The 16,460-nt window shown below is 39.6% G+C and overlaps 1 protein-coding gene across 1 annotated transcript in view; it reads right to left on the minus strand.

The window, feature by feature from the left end:
• Window positions 1–16,460, minus strand: part of cachd1 (cache domain containing 1) — a 74,248-nt gene that overhangs the window by 43,624 nt on the left and 14,164 nt on the right. Inside the window, exon 2 of the mRNA XM_079350987.1 lies at window positions 2,625–2,687. Within this exon, the coding sequence (XP_079207113.1) occupies window positions 2,625–2,687 (63 nt within the window). The remainder of the gene's footprint in view (window positions 1–2,624; window positions 2,688–16,460) is intronic.

A 16,460-nucleotide genomic window follows, 5' to 3' on the forward strand; every position in this document is an offset into this window, starting at 1 on the left:
CTGTGTGTCGTTATCCTTGCATTTCTTAAATGTCACTATTTTCCCGAAAGACATAAAACTGGCTCACACACCGTCACACACCTACAGGAGCACACTCAACTGATAACCACTCTGCCAATGTGAGCACATTCAGTCGATACAAATCTCTGGAGAATCGTCCGGTGGTAAATGCCTCTCTTGAATGTGCTGAACTGTAAAGGTGAAAACTTAAAGATGATAAAAGCGTGCAAACTGTCGAGGGTTGAGCCGTGTTTACATCATGTTTACATTGATGAGAACGGCTGACTCCTCCCCTTGAGCCTTTTTTAGATCACGGACATACTGCTGTGTTAGCATTAACCTGCTAACACGACAGTACAGGGCTACAGGCCACAGGTGATTGCAGCAGGAGCAAAGGACAATCCACCTTCGCTTCTTGGTGGGAACGTGAGGCGAGCGGGGATGTAGGTGTGACGCTGAATGAGTGTGGAGGCAAACAGTTTAACACTGTATATCGATATCAATAATGAATAGATGCATCAGCTACATTAAGCCTGATTATACACTGTGTCATACTTTGTTAAAATAACTAAGTGCTAACACAGCATTGCATGCTTAAATGGCGACTATTCAACAGAAGAGAATGATGAAAATAAGTATGAACAGACTGTTCTGGAATAGGGAGAGTGTGTGTCATGACAAAAGGACAGAAGTCTGTGTGTGTCTCTCAATAATGAGTTTCTAGAAGAGAAGGTTGTATGAGAAGCCAGTGGCTCCTCTCTGTGGCCCCTTCTTCCTCTGCAGACCCTCTCCTAATTGAGTCTCACTTTGGCTGGTGGACACAGCTCCTCAGAGGGAAATTTGTCAAGCCAACTGTCCCAGTGCTGTCGCCTGAATTAACTGGCAACCGCTCTGAAAAGCTGCAGATTGAATGTATGTGCACTCCACGAGATGGCCAACGGAATTAAAATGGTTAAAATGTATTCTTACATGGAACAAACACGAGAGAAAGTAGTGCTCTGGGACTGGTGCTCATTAAGAAACATCAAATCTATGTGACACCAATTCCAAAACCTAAGACTAAGTATTGTGGATGAGGTTTCTGTGAAAGGAAATCCTTCAGGGCCTGAGTTCACCAAAGAGTTTTTTCCAAGTTGGAAACATCAGGCGCTCCTTTGAAAGCAATCCAGCTTGGAGCACTAGAGAGCACTTTGCAGAAGTAGGGGTTTTCAGCTGAGGGAAAAATTCTCTTGTTGCCTTCTGTTCTGATAATGAAATGTTTTCAAAAAGTAAAAATATCAACACATTGAAAACTGACTCTGGACCTTGTTTAAGATGAGAGGTAAGATAATCCTTTGTTTATCTCACAAACGGAGAAATGTACAGTTACAGCAGCAAAGCAGGACAAAGGAGGCCTGATGCACACAGGTACAGAGGAGGGACCTATCTGTTTTTGTGAGATCATGAGATTTAGGGAGCAAGGACAACAACATCATGGACCAACATGAAATGTTCAGGACAACCCAGACATTTTAAGCCTCGTCAATCTGCATTTTCAAGAAGTCAACCTGAACATCACAGAAAGGTCTCAGAGTTCAAATTTACAACTAAAATAACGAAAATGTCTTAAATTTCCATAAAACTTTTGTTTAACCACAGAAGATTCTGACAAAAACTTCAAATGTACAATGTAAATAAATAACGTCCATAACGTTTTTGATAAAACTAAAAAAAAATCCTCTGAAGTTGCTGTAAATTTACATGAACATTTCCAAACATTGCCACGAGAATCTCATAAAATTCCTCATATTATCCCCAATAGCTTCAAAACATTCCAACTATAATGAATGACATTTATTGAAAGTTTCCAAGGACAACACAATAGTTTTTTGAAGCTAGAATTGGAAGGCCAATAGTGCCGCTTCTGTTGGAGTCAATATTGCAAAACGAGTTATACTAAACATTTCACACAGAAGAAAACACAGACACACATTCACCAGGAAATACACACAAACACCAACCAGCCTGTTCTTGCTGGTGGCTATTTTCCAGTGTGACGTCTAGTCACATTTTAAAGATCTTGGAAACACTCACAGTTAGATCCCTGTATATAAAGTATGCACATCTTGCCTGCAGACGTACACGTTTGACTGGACGCCAGATGATGGACATTCTGACCATAACCTCACCAATCTAGGAGCACACAGATGATGACTTCCGGACATAGGGTAATTGAAAAAGATCCTCTGAGAGTTGTTATATATATTTTTAAATATGCCATTGTCTTCTCTCAGCCTTCTCATACAGACTGACTGCACCTCTGATTTCATTTTGTTAGCTGAGAGAAAGACAGGTGAGTGGAAAAACAGACAGAGCACTTCAAAGCCAATGAGACAGCAGCCGTAGAATTTTAATAAACCCTCTTTTTCCTCTGATGGTGTGTGTGTGTGTGTGTGTGTGTGTGTGTGTGTGTGTGTGTGTGTGTGTGTGTGTGTGTGTGTGTGTGTGTGTGTGTGTGTGTTCTTTCCTGCACTACACAATGCCACAGACATCATCTAAGGCACATACAGGCACAGTCTATGGCACAAACTAGCAGACACACATGAACACACACACAGGGGGAGGGAGAAGCCTTTGTTACTCACCTGCTGCACTTCTGTCTCTCCATTTGATGTCTTCTCGGTGTACACAAACGAGTTGAAAATCCTCTGCAGAGGGAGAAGGAGACAGAGACGGAGAGGTTAGATCAGGAGGATAACGTTTTTATAGGATGTCTGGCCCAGACTTTTGAAAATGAACCAGAAATCATAAAAAGAAGATGGCTACATGAGAGCTTTTTGAAAGTGGGACTTACACAACACAGAGTAAACCAGACATTAGCATTAGAAATAATGGATTACTCTGCTCATTACTGGTCTTTGGGGTTTAAAATACATCACTTGTCTCATTCTAGAGGATAGTTAGAACACACAATGTGAGCTTGATCAACGTAAAGGCAGCCCAGGTCCAAATCCACCCTGTGGCTCCTCTCCTACATTCGTCGTTCCCCTCTCTCTCTCTCTCTCTCTCCCTAATTTCAGACTATCTACTGTCCTATCTCTGAAAAACATTTAAAAAAGAAAAACATAAAAAGCACCCCCAAAAAATCTAAAATGATGCTGAATTTCCCCTTTCAGCTTCCAGACTGACACACTGTAATAGTACTGAATTTATATTGTTGAGGGAATAGGAAGCATTGAGGGATGGAGAAAATGAGTCCTGGTGTGACCTCAGCCTAACAGAGCCCCAGAATAACATTTAAAGAGCATACACACACTTCAGTCCAGATGGTCTCCTGGGTCCCATCAGCTCAACGTTAGCTCTCTTTCTCAACGCATACTTTCCGAACACAGACAGCAGCACTATGTTGCAGATACAAACACAGTAAAGCTAATGTTTGTGTTGTGTTGGAGGCGGCAGGTAGGCAGGTGTTTCACTGTAAGCCTCCCTTACTGCACACAAAGCCTTAAATCACCTGGTTCCACACGCTAACCACTTCCTGCTGCCTGTCCGCACCTTTTGTTAGGCGCATTCCAGAGGGCACCAATTAAAGAGGTCAGTGAAAACTGGAGCTTATTACTAAGAAATGCACAACTTCAACAGGGAAGAGAACACTTCAACAGGTTTGCTCTGAATTGGAAACACAAGTTTTCGTTAAATGTACAGTTGTTTAAAATCCAAACTTGTTATTTGTATCTGGTGATTGCAGACAAGGGTTTTTTTGTATGACAAGTTAAAAGGGCATAAATTAAAGCTTAAATGAATTAATGAAAAAGGGGCTGCAACTACAGATTATTATCAGATTTTTGTATATATATTTCTTTAAAATCCCAATTTAATGTTGATTAATAATATCTTACATTTTTTACATTCCTTTAGAAGCAGTTTCTGACTTTCTGAGAAACTGAACCCAGAAAAGGTTTGTAATTTTTGTTTTAGATGCCGATAAAATGAAGCAGATGTACGCCAAATCTAAAAACAATGCCCTCTTCTTTGCCATAATTAGGCCATTTAACGTCACTCTTTTTCAGATAAAGTATCAAATGTAGTTCTGGAAATCCAATTTTGTCTAATTGGACTCATAAACTCATGCGAGCATGAACACAAACACAGCTAATTGCCAATTTATCCTCAACAGAACCAAACAAAAGCTCAGTTGAATCCTGATTGTCTGAATGGAGTCAGCAGTCCTTCTTATGAATGTTTGTGGCGGTCACTTTACACACGCATGAAACTATCACTGGAGTGCTACACAAACAGTTTTACGTTCACGCGCACACGCACGCGCACGCGCACACGCACACACACACACACACACACACACACACACACACACACACACACACACACACTTCACTACGGAGTTATTCACAATGTGTTAAACCAAGCCCGACTGTCCACTGTTCCACACCCTTCTTAGTGGAAACAAGCATGCAGGTCCAAGATGTAGAAGTGTCAAATAAACATGAACAAGCACACACAAACAATTGCTACATCTTAGCAGGAGTTGTATGCTTTCAAAACACTGGCAAATGAGAGTGAAACTGGGTAGAGAAAACAGGCACTCAAAGGGAGAAATTATTTCTTCCTATTAAGAAAGCAACTGTGGAAAACATTGAGAAAGACGCCTGAGGAGGGATAAAACTCCTGTTGTTGATTAGCTGCAGGTTAGTCGTCTTTCCCCTGGTGCCTCCAGTGTTTGTTGTTGGAGCTGCTTTGCGGTTTTCACAGCTATGTAGCAGCCTGGGAGGAATGCTCAGCTCTGAAACCTGAGAGGCCTGAGGCTTCCCGGGCCACCGTGGACCTGTGGCCTCCCCTGACCCGTAATCAAACAGTGAAATGTACACAGACACATACGCAGCGGCACAGAGGCACGCAGTGACAACTACACAGTGTCAGCCGTGGACTCACACACCCACCTTACGCACCTTGCTGAGCTGGGCGAAAGAGAACAAATAAACATGTGAGATGAGAGAACACTTTAAATTCCTCATGGATGACAGGGGAACGCTGATAGGAAGTAAGATAGGAATTCTTCAGGATTTACAGATATTTGGTGGAAACCCAACTTTTTAAAATGTGTTTCAGTGTCAGTTTACTCCAAAGACTTAGTGAGACAAACATACAGAAGAAATGCTTCAAGCATAGAATCAACATTTAACATACAAGATTTTCTCCATTCGTCGCCCATTAAAGCAGCGGGACACAACGATATTTCACAGAGCAGCTGCAACATTATGAATTATTAGCCCCATTTATCAAGCTGTGGAGTAACATGGTTTTTTAAACAATGTGTTGAGTTCACATTCACAAGCAATCCATTTAGATGACAAATGAGCCAAATGCCCAAACATACTGACAAAGCTCTCTTCAGCACGACTAGATCAAAACCAGAATTTTGTCATTTTAATTGGATTTAGCCATTCGAATAAAAAACTTTTTTTTCCCTTTTCTTTAAGTTTAGGTGCTATGTCGTAATTGAAGGATGCACATTATTCAAACTTTAAAAGCTCAGGCTGTCCTCAGGCTATACATTAAAACATGCAGAGTTCATACTATTCTGAATATTGCAAGGTATGGCCTCTTTGGTTCTCCATGGATCGTTTTTCTAACTGAGAACAAAGACTGAGGGAATCCGAACAAAGTAAAAGGATAAACTTCATCAAAAGGTAGCTGCAGCTCAGCTCACAGCCCCTCCTGGCATTAACCGCCTGCTAAAGTGCAAAAACAAAACAAGGATTTTTAAGGTGGAACCAGGGGTACCAGCTATTTTCTTATTACATTATTTAATATTTGTTTGGAACAATCAACATTAGGGGGAAAAATTAAATCAATTTAGCAACAAAAGACTTTGTTTTGAGAGGAAGGATCTCCATCATTTTGATTTAGCTAAATATTTTTTAAAAACTAGAGTCATTATTAAAATCAGCTTTTTGTCAAAGGAAACTAGTACATTACACCTCAAGAATACATCCATTGAACTGTATTCAACTGTTTGTGTTAATACCCATCGAAATAAAATAAACATACATCCATTGTGATCTGCTGAAAAACACTAAATGAGAGAATGACTTATTTATTTTTTAAAGAAATCTGTGCTGCATCATTTAGCAAACCCTGATTCCAAGGAGCTTTCCAAACACTAGACTCCAGAGAAATGCAGACCGACTCCTGTTCATTGATCACTGACCACCAGCCTTTGTCTAATTAGGCCACTTTTTAAATCCATCCACCTCCAGGTTAATCCAAGCCACAGCTGAGGGGTTCACATGAATGACTGGCCCTTAGAGGAGTCAGAAACGTCATGGTACAAAGATAAATACCAGAGCCTGTGTTGTTTCAACCCTAAAGTACATTTGTCTTATTGATACGCAGATTTTTCCTCTTACTGTGGAAAGCAATTTCTTTTTTTAGAACAGCCCATTACCATTTAAACTGCATTATTCAGACTAGTGATTTAATCTGAGCCCCTCTTCATTATAGGGAAGGAGGAGGGTGAAGATTGAGCAGTTACTCATTATAACATAAGAACTTTAAAAACCAGTTTAAGAATCTACCACCATCTTTAGACAGTTCGGTTAGACTGTGGTGTTTATGTGTTGAATCCCATTTAACACCACCCTCTCTTCATCGTTAAGTTTCTCTTTCATCACCCCAAACCTCTTGTACCTTGTTATAGAAGCTTATTTCAATGGTCAAACCATGGGGACCCTCCATGCATACAGCATCCATTTAATTGGGCCTCCCTCTTCAGCTCTTCTGTTAGGCTCTCTGGGGGAATCCATAAACCACCCCAAGAGGCTCTTCTCCATTTAGAGACTCTTTTGTTCTTAGTTGGGGCAAGGGGATAAAGTCCAGACACATGACTCAGGATACCAGCCACAAAGACTTTGAGGGTCACCAATGGCTCTTTTTCCTTGTAAACACATGGTAAAATATGCACAGAAAGAGTAAAATTGTTTGTCTGGTACCAAGTCAAGATTTAAGTATCTCAGTCAGGTGTGAATATACCCTGAGGACGGACTGAGATATGACAGCTCAGACCACAAACGTAGATGTTCTGGCACACATTTATCCAGATGGGTTTGGTAGTGTAAACAGGTATGCATCCTGGAACAATGCAACGACAGGGAAACAAGTTCTGATCTTAAGTAGCCTACTCAAAGGAGATGCACTGGAAATGGAAATTGTAAATGACTGTACTTGATGTGTGTCAACTGGTATGGGAAATACTGTGTTCACCATTCACTTTTTTCATCACACCAGGGTCTAAAGGGCTTCCTCGTTGTTTGTGCAAATATTCAAGTCTCAGTGTCAGTTTGTAGGAGAGGGGAAAACGGTGTATAAATATAACCAAAAGAGAAGTTACAGAAATACTGAGCAGATTATGAAGAGGTGAAAAAAAAAAAACAAAGAAGGAAGGAAGAGAGAAGAATATAGGTGGAGGCCAACTGTAGTGCTTGTGCTGTAGTGGGAATACACCTATTAGCAATTCTCCCATGTTCAAAGTCCAGAGTTGAGCCGTAGGCCGTGCTAATTTGGAATTGGACAGGAACGCATGCACACACTTCCATTAAACCTGTCTGAAGTTTGTGAACACGTAAAGCTTGAAACAGGAACATCCCTGAGGAGGGCTCATCATGACACAAATATTTGCCGATGTACAGACTGCAAATATGAGGGAACATGCATAGCTCATCTGTCACTATGGGCTTCTCATTGCTGGAAATTTCTATGAGTGTGAACATGCGCAAATTTCCCATCTAGCACATAAAGCTGCAGTGTAGATGTTGTGGAGCTGTAGGGCGTAAGAGATTGGTTTCCATACAACTGACAGACAAAAGCCTCAAGCCCAGGAGAGAGCAACTGCTGCTTCCTCCATGCTGCTGGAATACAGCTCAGCCTCCTTCCTTCAGTGCTTTATCTCTCCCTTTAGCTTTTCCTCCCTCCCTCCCTCCCTCCCTCCCTGCCCCTAGCCAACTCTCCGCTCATTGCACTACAAAGGGCTGGAACCGGGGATGCAGCATCATAGCTTTCCTCTGATGTGCATGGGTGTTGTTTTTTTTGCTAAACCCTTTGCCGCGTCTCCATCCCCAACCTCAGACTCCAATCTCGATTTTTCTCTGTAAACTACAAAGCGGAGTCGGAAAAACAGGCACCTGGAATGAGCAAGGGAGAAAGAGAGAGAGAGACTGTTTGAGCAAGCTGTGTTTCTGTATTTTTGCAATACAACAGAGGAAGTCGGAAATAATTGCACCTGCAGTTTACAATAACACAGAGAACAACAAAAGAGAATTTTTATTCACAATTTTTTTAACATTTACACCAACTGAACTATAACTTAGAAGACACGATTTAAAATAACTTATAATTACCCATTCATTAAAACGATGCATAACACAAACTCTGCTTGGTTAAAAACAGATTATTACAATATGCAAAATTCACATTCAAGTTAAAAGCGTCAACTGGATTTCAAAGTTATGCTTGTCTATATTTTTATAGGAATAAAAGAAATAATTTTAAAGAATTTTTAACTTTGCTTTCCCTCCAAGTTCTGCTGGCCTTTTAGCTCAGTGTTTTACTTAAATGCCCCACAACTTCACTGTCTTTGGCTCAGTCTCACTCCCTCGTCGGTATTTATTTAGCTTTTTTTTTGTGTGAAAAAAATGCTACGGTGTTTGCTTGCAAAGATTTCAATTTCCAGGCCAGTTTTTATTGACAACTAAACAATTCATGACTCATCCAAGTTGTAATTATGTCAAAGAGTAAAAGAAGAAAAAATGAGAGTTACCCCGCAAGAGACTTGTCAAATGTGGGTCTCCAAATGTCCCTCTTATGGCCATTTAGAAAATCAAACCCTGGCTAATTAAGTCTGCTTTTATTTCAACCACATGGAGAAGATCCAGTAATTAAGTGAGTTGCTGTCAGTGTCTGCCAACTGTTTCCTGCTGCATTTAGAGAGCACTGGGGGTCAATTTAATTTGGTTGAATCTAACTAACGGACCACCTGAGGCTATGCTTCCAAAGCCCATCAAGCCCACACACTATGGTAGTGTCGAGTGTATCCTAAGTGTGGTCAAAGGCTTGGAACAGCATATGGTTAACTGTGATTTACTTTGCTCCATTTTCTGTCTTTATGCACGTCTCGAAGGTCTTGTGGACATTTCAACTTGGAAAAGTGACAAAAAAGATGAAACTGCTTCAACATGTGAGGATGATTCCTAATCTTATTGTGTTCATTCAAACATGGTTTGGGAGAACATAATGCTTCTGTAAAACTGTAATGGATAAAACATCTTAGGCTTCACTGGTTCATTCACATGAATACAGAATGATTATATTTTATTTTAGGTAAAAATGTCCTTGATAACGTACACTACTCTTACCATTTCTACTGAATTACAAAAAAAGTCAGGTATTCCGCAGCATCCATTTTTATTATCATAGCGAATTGATCGATGGCCATTGTGAAGAAAATAATTTACATTTCTCTGAACTGCCCGAAAGTTTTTAAAGAGTTGATTTTTTTATTTAAAGGGCTCTAGTCCAAGCAGTAAGGGTGTGGTGCTGGTTTCAGCCTGCTCTTTATGTATCCAGCTCAGGGACGTAAAGGAAAAACTGGGAACTATTTCAAAATGTGAAGAGTCCAAGACCTTCTATAAATGAGTCACATATACAGTATGATGACTTTTCAATGTGTAGAGGCTTATTAAAAAGACAACACACAAGACTTCTCAACGTTTTTCCTCTAAAGTCCATTTCCAGGGCGTCAGTAGCCTCGCGGTTAAAATGCATGCCTCTTATGTACTGTAAAGAGACTATACAGTGGTCCTCCAAGTGGGAGACCCAGTGTTTGAATCTGACCTATGGATCCTTTACCCCATGTCATTCCCCACTCTTTCTCTATTTCCAATTTCTGACTCAATCCACTGTCCCATATCTAAAATAAAGGCACAAAAAGCACAGCAATAAATCAAGAAAAAAGCCCTTCATTATAGTTTCAAGCATTCATCAGTATGCAATGAACAAACAGCAAACGGCCTCAGAAACAAATGAAGAGACCTGGAACTGCACATTTTATAAAAACGTTTCAGAAGTATTTCTAAACTGAGTAAAACAGTGCATGTTGTGGATTGCGTCTCTATGAGGTAAGATGACGTTGAAGCTTTAAACAATGAAAATCTGTTGTGTTAGTCGGATATAATGATTTAAACTAAAATGTTGAACAAAGCAGATCCTACATCCAAAACTCAATCCAAACCCTTTTGTTGCTTTGAATAATAATAAACCACCTGCTACCAGCTGTAATAAAGTCCAGAAAGAGGTACCAATGGAGTCCTGAACAAGGGTTTGAAACCTTCATCTGCAGATGCCATTGATATTACTCATAACCCCTCACTGGACTTTCTCTATCTCTCTCTCGCCCATTCGTACAGGGTCTGGTCTAGTCCCATGTGTTGGGAGGGTGAAGCCTGTCAGCTATCGGGTGCTGTGGTTCTGAAATAACAAGACCCCCATTTGTCCAAACAGCGTCATGGCCAAGAGAGACAGGGAGAGAGAGAGTCACTGCCGTGCTCAGCCTCTCCACCGCCCCCTACACGCCCCCCCCCCCCCCCCCCCCCGAAAGGCTCTCAGTCTCTCAGTGTCGGGCCTGGGATGTTTGCTCTCCCTCTCCACCAGACAGGATATAATGCTTTCCACATGTGAGAATGAAAAAAAAGGGAATGGAGGGTGTAGGAGAGAAAAGGCAGGGGGAAGAGAAAACTGGGGGGAAAGGAGGGGGGGCAATAAATAGAAGCAGAACTGTAGTTTGATAAACTTCTCCCTCTTACAACTCTTACTCTTACTTGAATTTCCCTCGGGATCAATAAAGTATCTATCTATCTATCTATCTATCTATCTATCTATCTATCTATAACTGAGACTCTTCTTCGTTGGTTGTACAAAAAAACATCAAGAGTCAACTGTGACACCCAGCAACCAACCATCTCGCCTCTGTGACCCGTCTGTTACTTCCTCTGATGACGGCTCAGCAGCTGATCAACACTGTCCCCAAATTTCACCTCAGTAACTTTACACCAACAGAGCAGTGTACCAGAGGCTTTAAGTACAGCTTTGTATCGGCAATATAAAAGGAGCTAAAGAGAAATTTAAAGAGGGGACAAAGGATCCATCATATGACTATTGGAAATTATCCTCACTTAAGCTTCATTTTATTTGGTTAAAGAAAGATAACAGCATTTCTCTATCTTTTCCATTGAACTTCAGTTCTTAATTCATGACAATCATAATGCTACCATTTGAAATTGTGAATGCAAAATGCATCTCTGCAACCAAATCTAAACTCTCATCGGCTTTCAAATAAGGTAAGTATATTGTAATACTGACCATAAAAGGCTCATGTTGTCAAGATTGTATCTTCTTGTCTAAGTAACATGAAGCGTTATTCAAGCATACAGTCGTTCAGTCCTCTTGCATGACAAAAGATGGTAATGAACCATCCCTATTGTGTTTCAACTACTGGCTAAAAATAAGCCATTGTAACTTGAATGAGGGGCATTATCAAGCAATTGAAGAGGAGTACATGAGGTCGTTTCTTATTCTCTGTCTGAAGAAGCATTTTTTTAAAGTTTAAATTGAGGGTACAGAGCAGAGGGATGGGCAGTAGGCACACAGAGAAATGTCCCACCCCAAAAATGTCTTCAATTCTCTGGAGAAAAAGCAAATGCACAAGCATTGCATTTATGACTTAGTATGTGCACACTTTATCTTTGCAGGAGTTTAGTGGGCCTGTGTTTTCCTGAGAGAGAATGAAAAGTGAACGTTTAAGAGGCAAAGGGATAATTTCACAGCGTTTTCCACACATGGCCCTTTGATGTTAAAGCAGTTGGTCATTAAAACAAAGCTGCCGGCTACAGCAACCATGCAATTCTTTACTAATTAGAAATATTTAAACTTCACAAGAAACTCTGTGGTGAAAAGCTCTTTTTTTGTATTTAAATATTTTGCACCCAATGAAATGTTCTAAGGTGACCTGAAAACCCACAGTGCATGAAAAGGAGCGTGTGCTTCAAGGCTGTGCAGAAATGTTAACTTTGTGAATCTTAGCCTGAAAGCAGCAACACATACGCATGTAGCCTTCGACTATCAACGCAATATGGGAATGGCATCTTGCTGTGAGAGTGGAACCAATGTGAGAACTTTCCAAAGACAGATCAAAGCTGCATACCTGAGCACCCCCATTAAGCTGATAAAATCTGGGAGTGAGAGAGAGGACGAAAACAAAAACCACACACACTGCGATAAAACAAGTTCAACACAGGAATGCGAGATAATGAGGCGATGCTGTTGTTGTTTTGTTGAACGCTATTCTGTATCAAACAGATCTGTAACTTGCCGTGTTTGATTTCACACAGATGACTGAAGGTCAAGAAACATTACTGCAGTGCCTTTATTTCATTTGAAAAGCTCCATGCTGTGAATGCCTGTAACTGACTGTGGGGATCAGGGTGAAGGAGTTCAAACTGAGAAAGAGTCTCTCCTGCAAATTGTGGTGGGCTGATGTGTATTATGCATTCCTGCAGAACTGTTACTTAAGGCCAACAGTGGGGTCACAGGCATGTTTACAGAGAATTCCCTTTAAGAACAGATTCTGACTCAATCACTTAAAAAGACAGTTTCCCATTTTGAATCAAACATTCCAATGTCAAATGTTGATTGATCTACAAAATATGTTTCAATAAAGCATTGTCTGAGTACATGTTTTATAATAACTGTACTTTCATAGCCAGTTAAACATAAAAGGCTAAAAGACACTCTTATTTTGCAAAATGAAGTGACTAGAATCCAAATTAAAGACTCAGACATAATTATCCCGACATGAAACAAAAGTGGCCAAAGAGAAAGCATCAACATTTCTCCATTCATTCTGTCATCATGCTGTATTTTTGTGGCAGTTGTTTTTTTTTAAACAAGTGGAGTTTGTCAAAAAGTCAAAAAAGAACTGCAGGATCACATATTTCAGATTAAGGGGGTTTAAGGGAGAAAACACCACTGAAGCAAACAGGCACCACAGCGCCACAGGAAACTAAGTAAGAGTCTCAATCTTTTAACCCCTCGGCTTGGCTTCAGCATTCAGAGCTCATTGCTAGCCTGCCCAGCAGCCACTGGCACCCAAAGTCCTAGTCACACCCTGATGATACATCGTGCCAAAGCCAAAACTTCAATTTGACCCCTTAGAGATCTTATAAAGATCAGAAAGAGTGTGTGAAAGAACTGAGGCTAAGCATCTCCGAGTAAGTGTGAAATAAAAGGCAAGAGAAGAGACACGAGGTGCATAGGACCTGACACACAGCGCCAATAAATTTACAGCTTTGATATATGCTTCCTGCCAAAACAGAGTCCTGCTCTCGGCCAGAGAAGATGTTCAGATGGGGCGCCTGCACTGTCTGCACAAACTATCCTAGATTAGCTTCACATTCCTGTGCTGTGGACTCATCTGAGAGGCATTTACAAGGTAGAAAGGAGCCACACTATACCAAGTGTCCAAAAGGTTGTTGCTAAATATACATGTTTAATTTTCTTCTAAATAAGGATGCTTATTTTCCAGAAATGTAATTTAAAAAAAAAATGTAAAAAAAGAAAGAAAGAAAGAAGGAAATTGGAAAGTTGAAGAAAAATAATTGGTGTGTAGTTATTTTTTCAGGCAGGTGAAGTGAAGAAAGATTAGAAAATGAGAACAATACATCAGAGTGATGGGGAAGAGATAAAGCAGAGAAAAAAAGGCATGGACATAGAGGGGAAAAAATGTTCCCAGGGTGGTCTCCTTCTCAGGTTTCTGTGCCTGATGTGAGATCATGTCTGGACACTGTGATACGGTGTCTCTATGGACGAGGCACTTTGTTCTTCATCATGTACTCTAAGGGCAGTACATGCACTGATTAATAGAGCCGTGTGTCGCTCTGCAGAGAAGCGTACGTTTCATATAATACTGGTTTGGCCATAAAGAAGAAAAGAGTTAAATGTGGGTTTAAAAATGTTTATTGTTGTGTTAAACATGGTGTTGGTGTTAACACATACAGCCATTTCAGAGATTGTTTCAAACAGCTTAAAAAAGTGGTATATTTATCATTTTACATATTTTGTAGGAGGTAGTATGCAAGACAAGTGGTACTTCAAATATTTATTGGAAAATGGTCAAAAACCTAATTTACCTTTATAAATACCTTTATTGAATGAATGTTCATTGAAAGGCATCGTTTTCATTTTTTTGTCAAAACAACATTTTTAAACCCCTTTGAGTTTACAGTGGCACGTCTGAGTAGCAGTTTATTCCTTACGTGAGCTTAAAGAGTTAGTTAGCTTACAGAGTTAGCAAGCACCTTTAGCTAGATACTAACAATGAAACAGTGTTTTTTAAGTTGAAGTCATCTGAAGCTCTTAACTCTTATTTAGCTAGCTTGCACAGTGGCTAGTTTACAATGTTGGCTAGCTTATATCTTTAACTTGTAAAGTTATAGATGATATTGTGTTCTTTAGTTGCTTGACGCCAGCAAGAAGTTTATGTTTGTTCACCATATCATCTCAGTGGTAATACTCAATCATGCAGAAAGTAAAGGGTTCACTTTAAAGATGTATTAGGCTATTCTTCACCATGAGAATGTTTCTTTTTCTCTTTATAGAGATGAAAGTCTTCAACAGATTTAGTGAATATCAAAACAAAAATAAATAAATAAAAATAAAAAACGGAAACAGGTATATTCTTAAGTTATAATGTCTACTATACTAATCTAACATAGCAGACTAGATGCCATAGTGTTAAACTGCACAGCAAAAATCTTTATGACGAGATGACTTGCTGGACACAGGATTTGTGTTGGCTACTCAGCGTGCTAAGGGAGGCAACCTGGGAGCTGTGGTGGGAAAGGAAAACATCGACCCATGCTTGGCTCAATTACAGAAATACATACAAGAGCTTTTATGTATTTTATAGACTCAAATTCAAATAATGCAATTACACCGATGCATGGTAAATAATACGCACAACAACACGCACAACACTTTAATTATTCTAAATCTAAACTGAGTGTAGAGCCAATACTCTACAACTTTGCACACCTACAGAAACGTCAATTAAACGGAGGAGATTTTATAGTTGTGACCCTTACTTGCGGCAGGAAACCACAATGCCAAAGCACACACACAAAAGTATGTGCATATAAACAAACCCTCCTTTTTCTCTATGCAAACTCCTAAACATGTTTTGTGAGAAAACTGTCTCAGAAGTCAGCAACATTTCCAGAGAGGGAATTAAGATGAGAAAATGAAGAAACAATAATAAATAAAATAGGAATATATTGAAAAATGATTCCCTTTTTTAAGACAAAGATGTTTTTGCAGACTTGTTTGAAAAAAGTAGTCAGATGAGTTGTTTTTTTTTTTTTTTGAGGGGGGGCAGCTCTCGAGGAAGATGAAAGACAGGAGAGGAAAAAAGACAGCAAAAAAAAATAAAAAATCATCAGAAATGTGCACCTGCTGGTTTTGGCTTCGATAAAACAGAGTCAACCAATATTTTCAAGTAGAACTTTCAGAAAATAAAAAAATATTTGGATGAAAAAAGGCCCACAGACAACCTGCTGTTAGTACCATATGACAAAGGTTAGGTCTCTGCACCCTAAGTTTGTTTGTTTAAGATGCTTTATTGGAACTGTAATCAAATAATGAATATATAAGAAGTGTTTTCTACTGCTGTGCGCTACTGAAAAGTTGCCAGTTGCCACACGTATTAACGTTTAAAATTGGAGACACTGAACAACAAGGGGACAAGCCTGAGGGTGAGATTTGGTTTAAATGCTCTTAGACACGGTCCCCTGAGGTAACAAGACAACAGACTTCTCCTAATCTCGCCATAAAATGTTTTGTTAACCTGAGCAAAATATAACTAACATTACTGGGCAAGAACATCATTTTGAAGAGATGAAAAAAAGGCTCTGCATCAGTCCCATGACTGAAAACCATGACTTATTGGCACAAGGTCTGCAATTGAGTCTCAGTATAACCATAAATTACAATTCAATTAATTAGAGTGCAATGCACAGCCAAAGCGTTTCCAATTGATGTAAGAATGAAAAACACACATTGGAAATGTCACAGATTCCCCATTTAAGTTATTATGAAGGTAATTAATATTCAGAGGTATCGCTATCAAAATGTAATGTAAGCCAGTAAAGCACAATGTCTTGTTTCGTTGCAACAAATTATTGTTGACCAAACAATTAATACACACTGTCAACTAGACAGTAGCTGATTAAAAAACAATCCTTCTCTTGAATATTCTGTGAAGTATCTCTATCATGATAACGGTGTTTAAAAAATATATATTTTTAAGTAAAACATAAAAGGTCACAAATATCATGTCAAAAGCTAGCTAGCCAGCTGTT

The sequence above is a fragment of the Symphodus melops genome (assembly GCF_947650265.1).
Source record: "Symphodus melops genome assembly, chromosome: 8".
Lineage (NCBI taxonomy): Eukaryota > Metazoa > Chordata > Actinopteri > Labriformes > Labridae > Symphodus > Symphodus melops.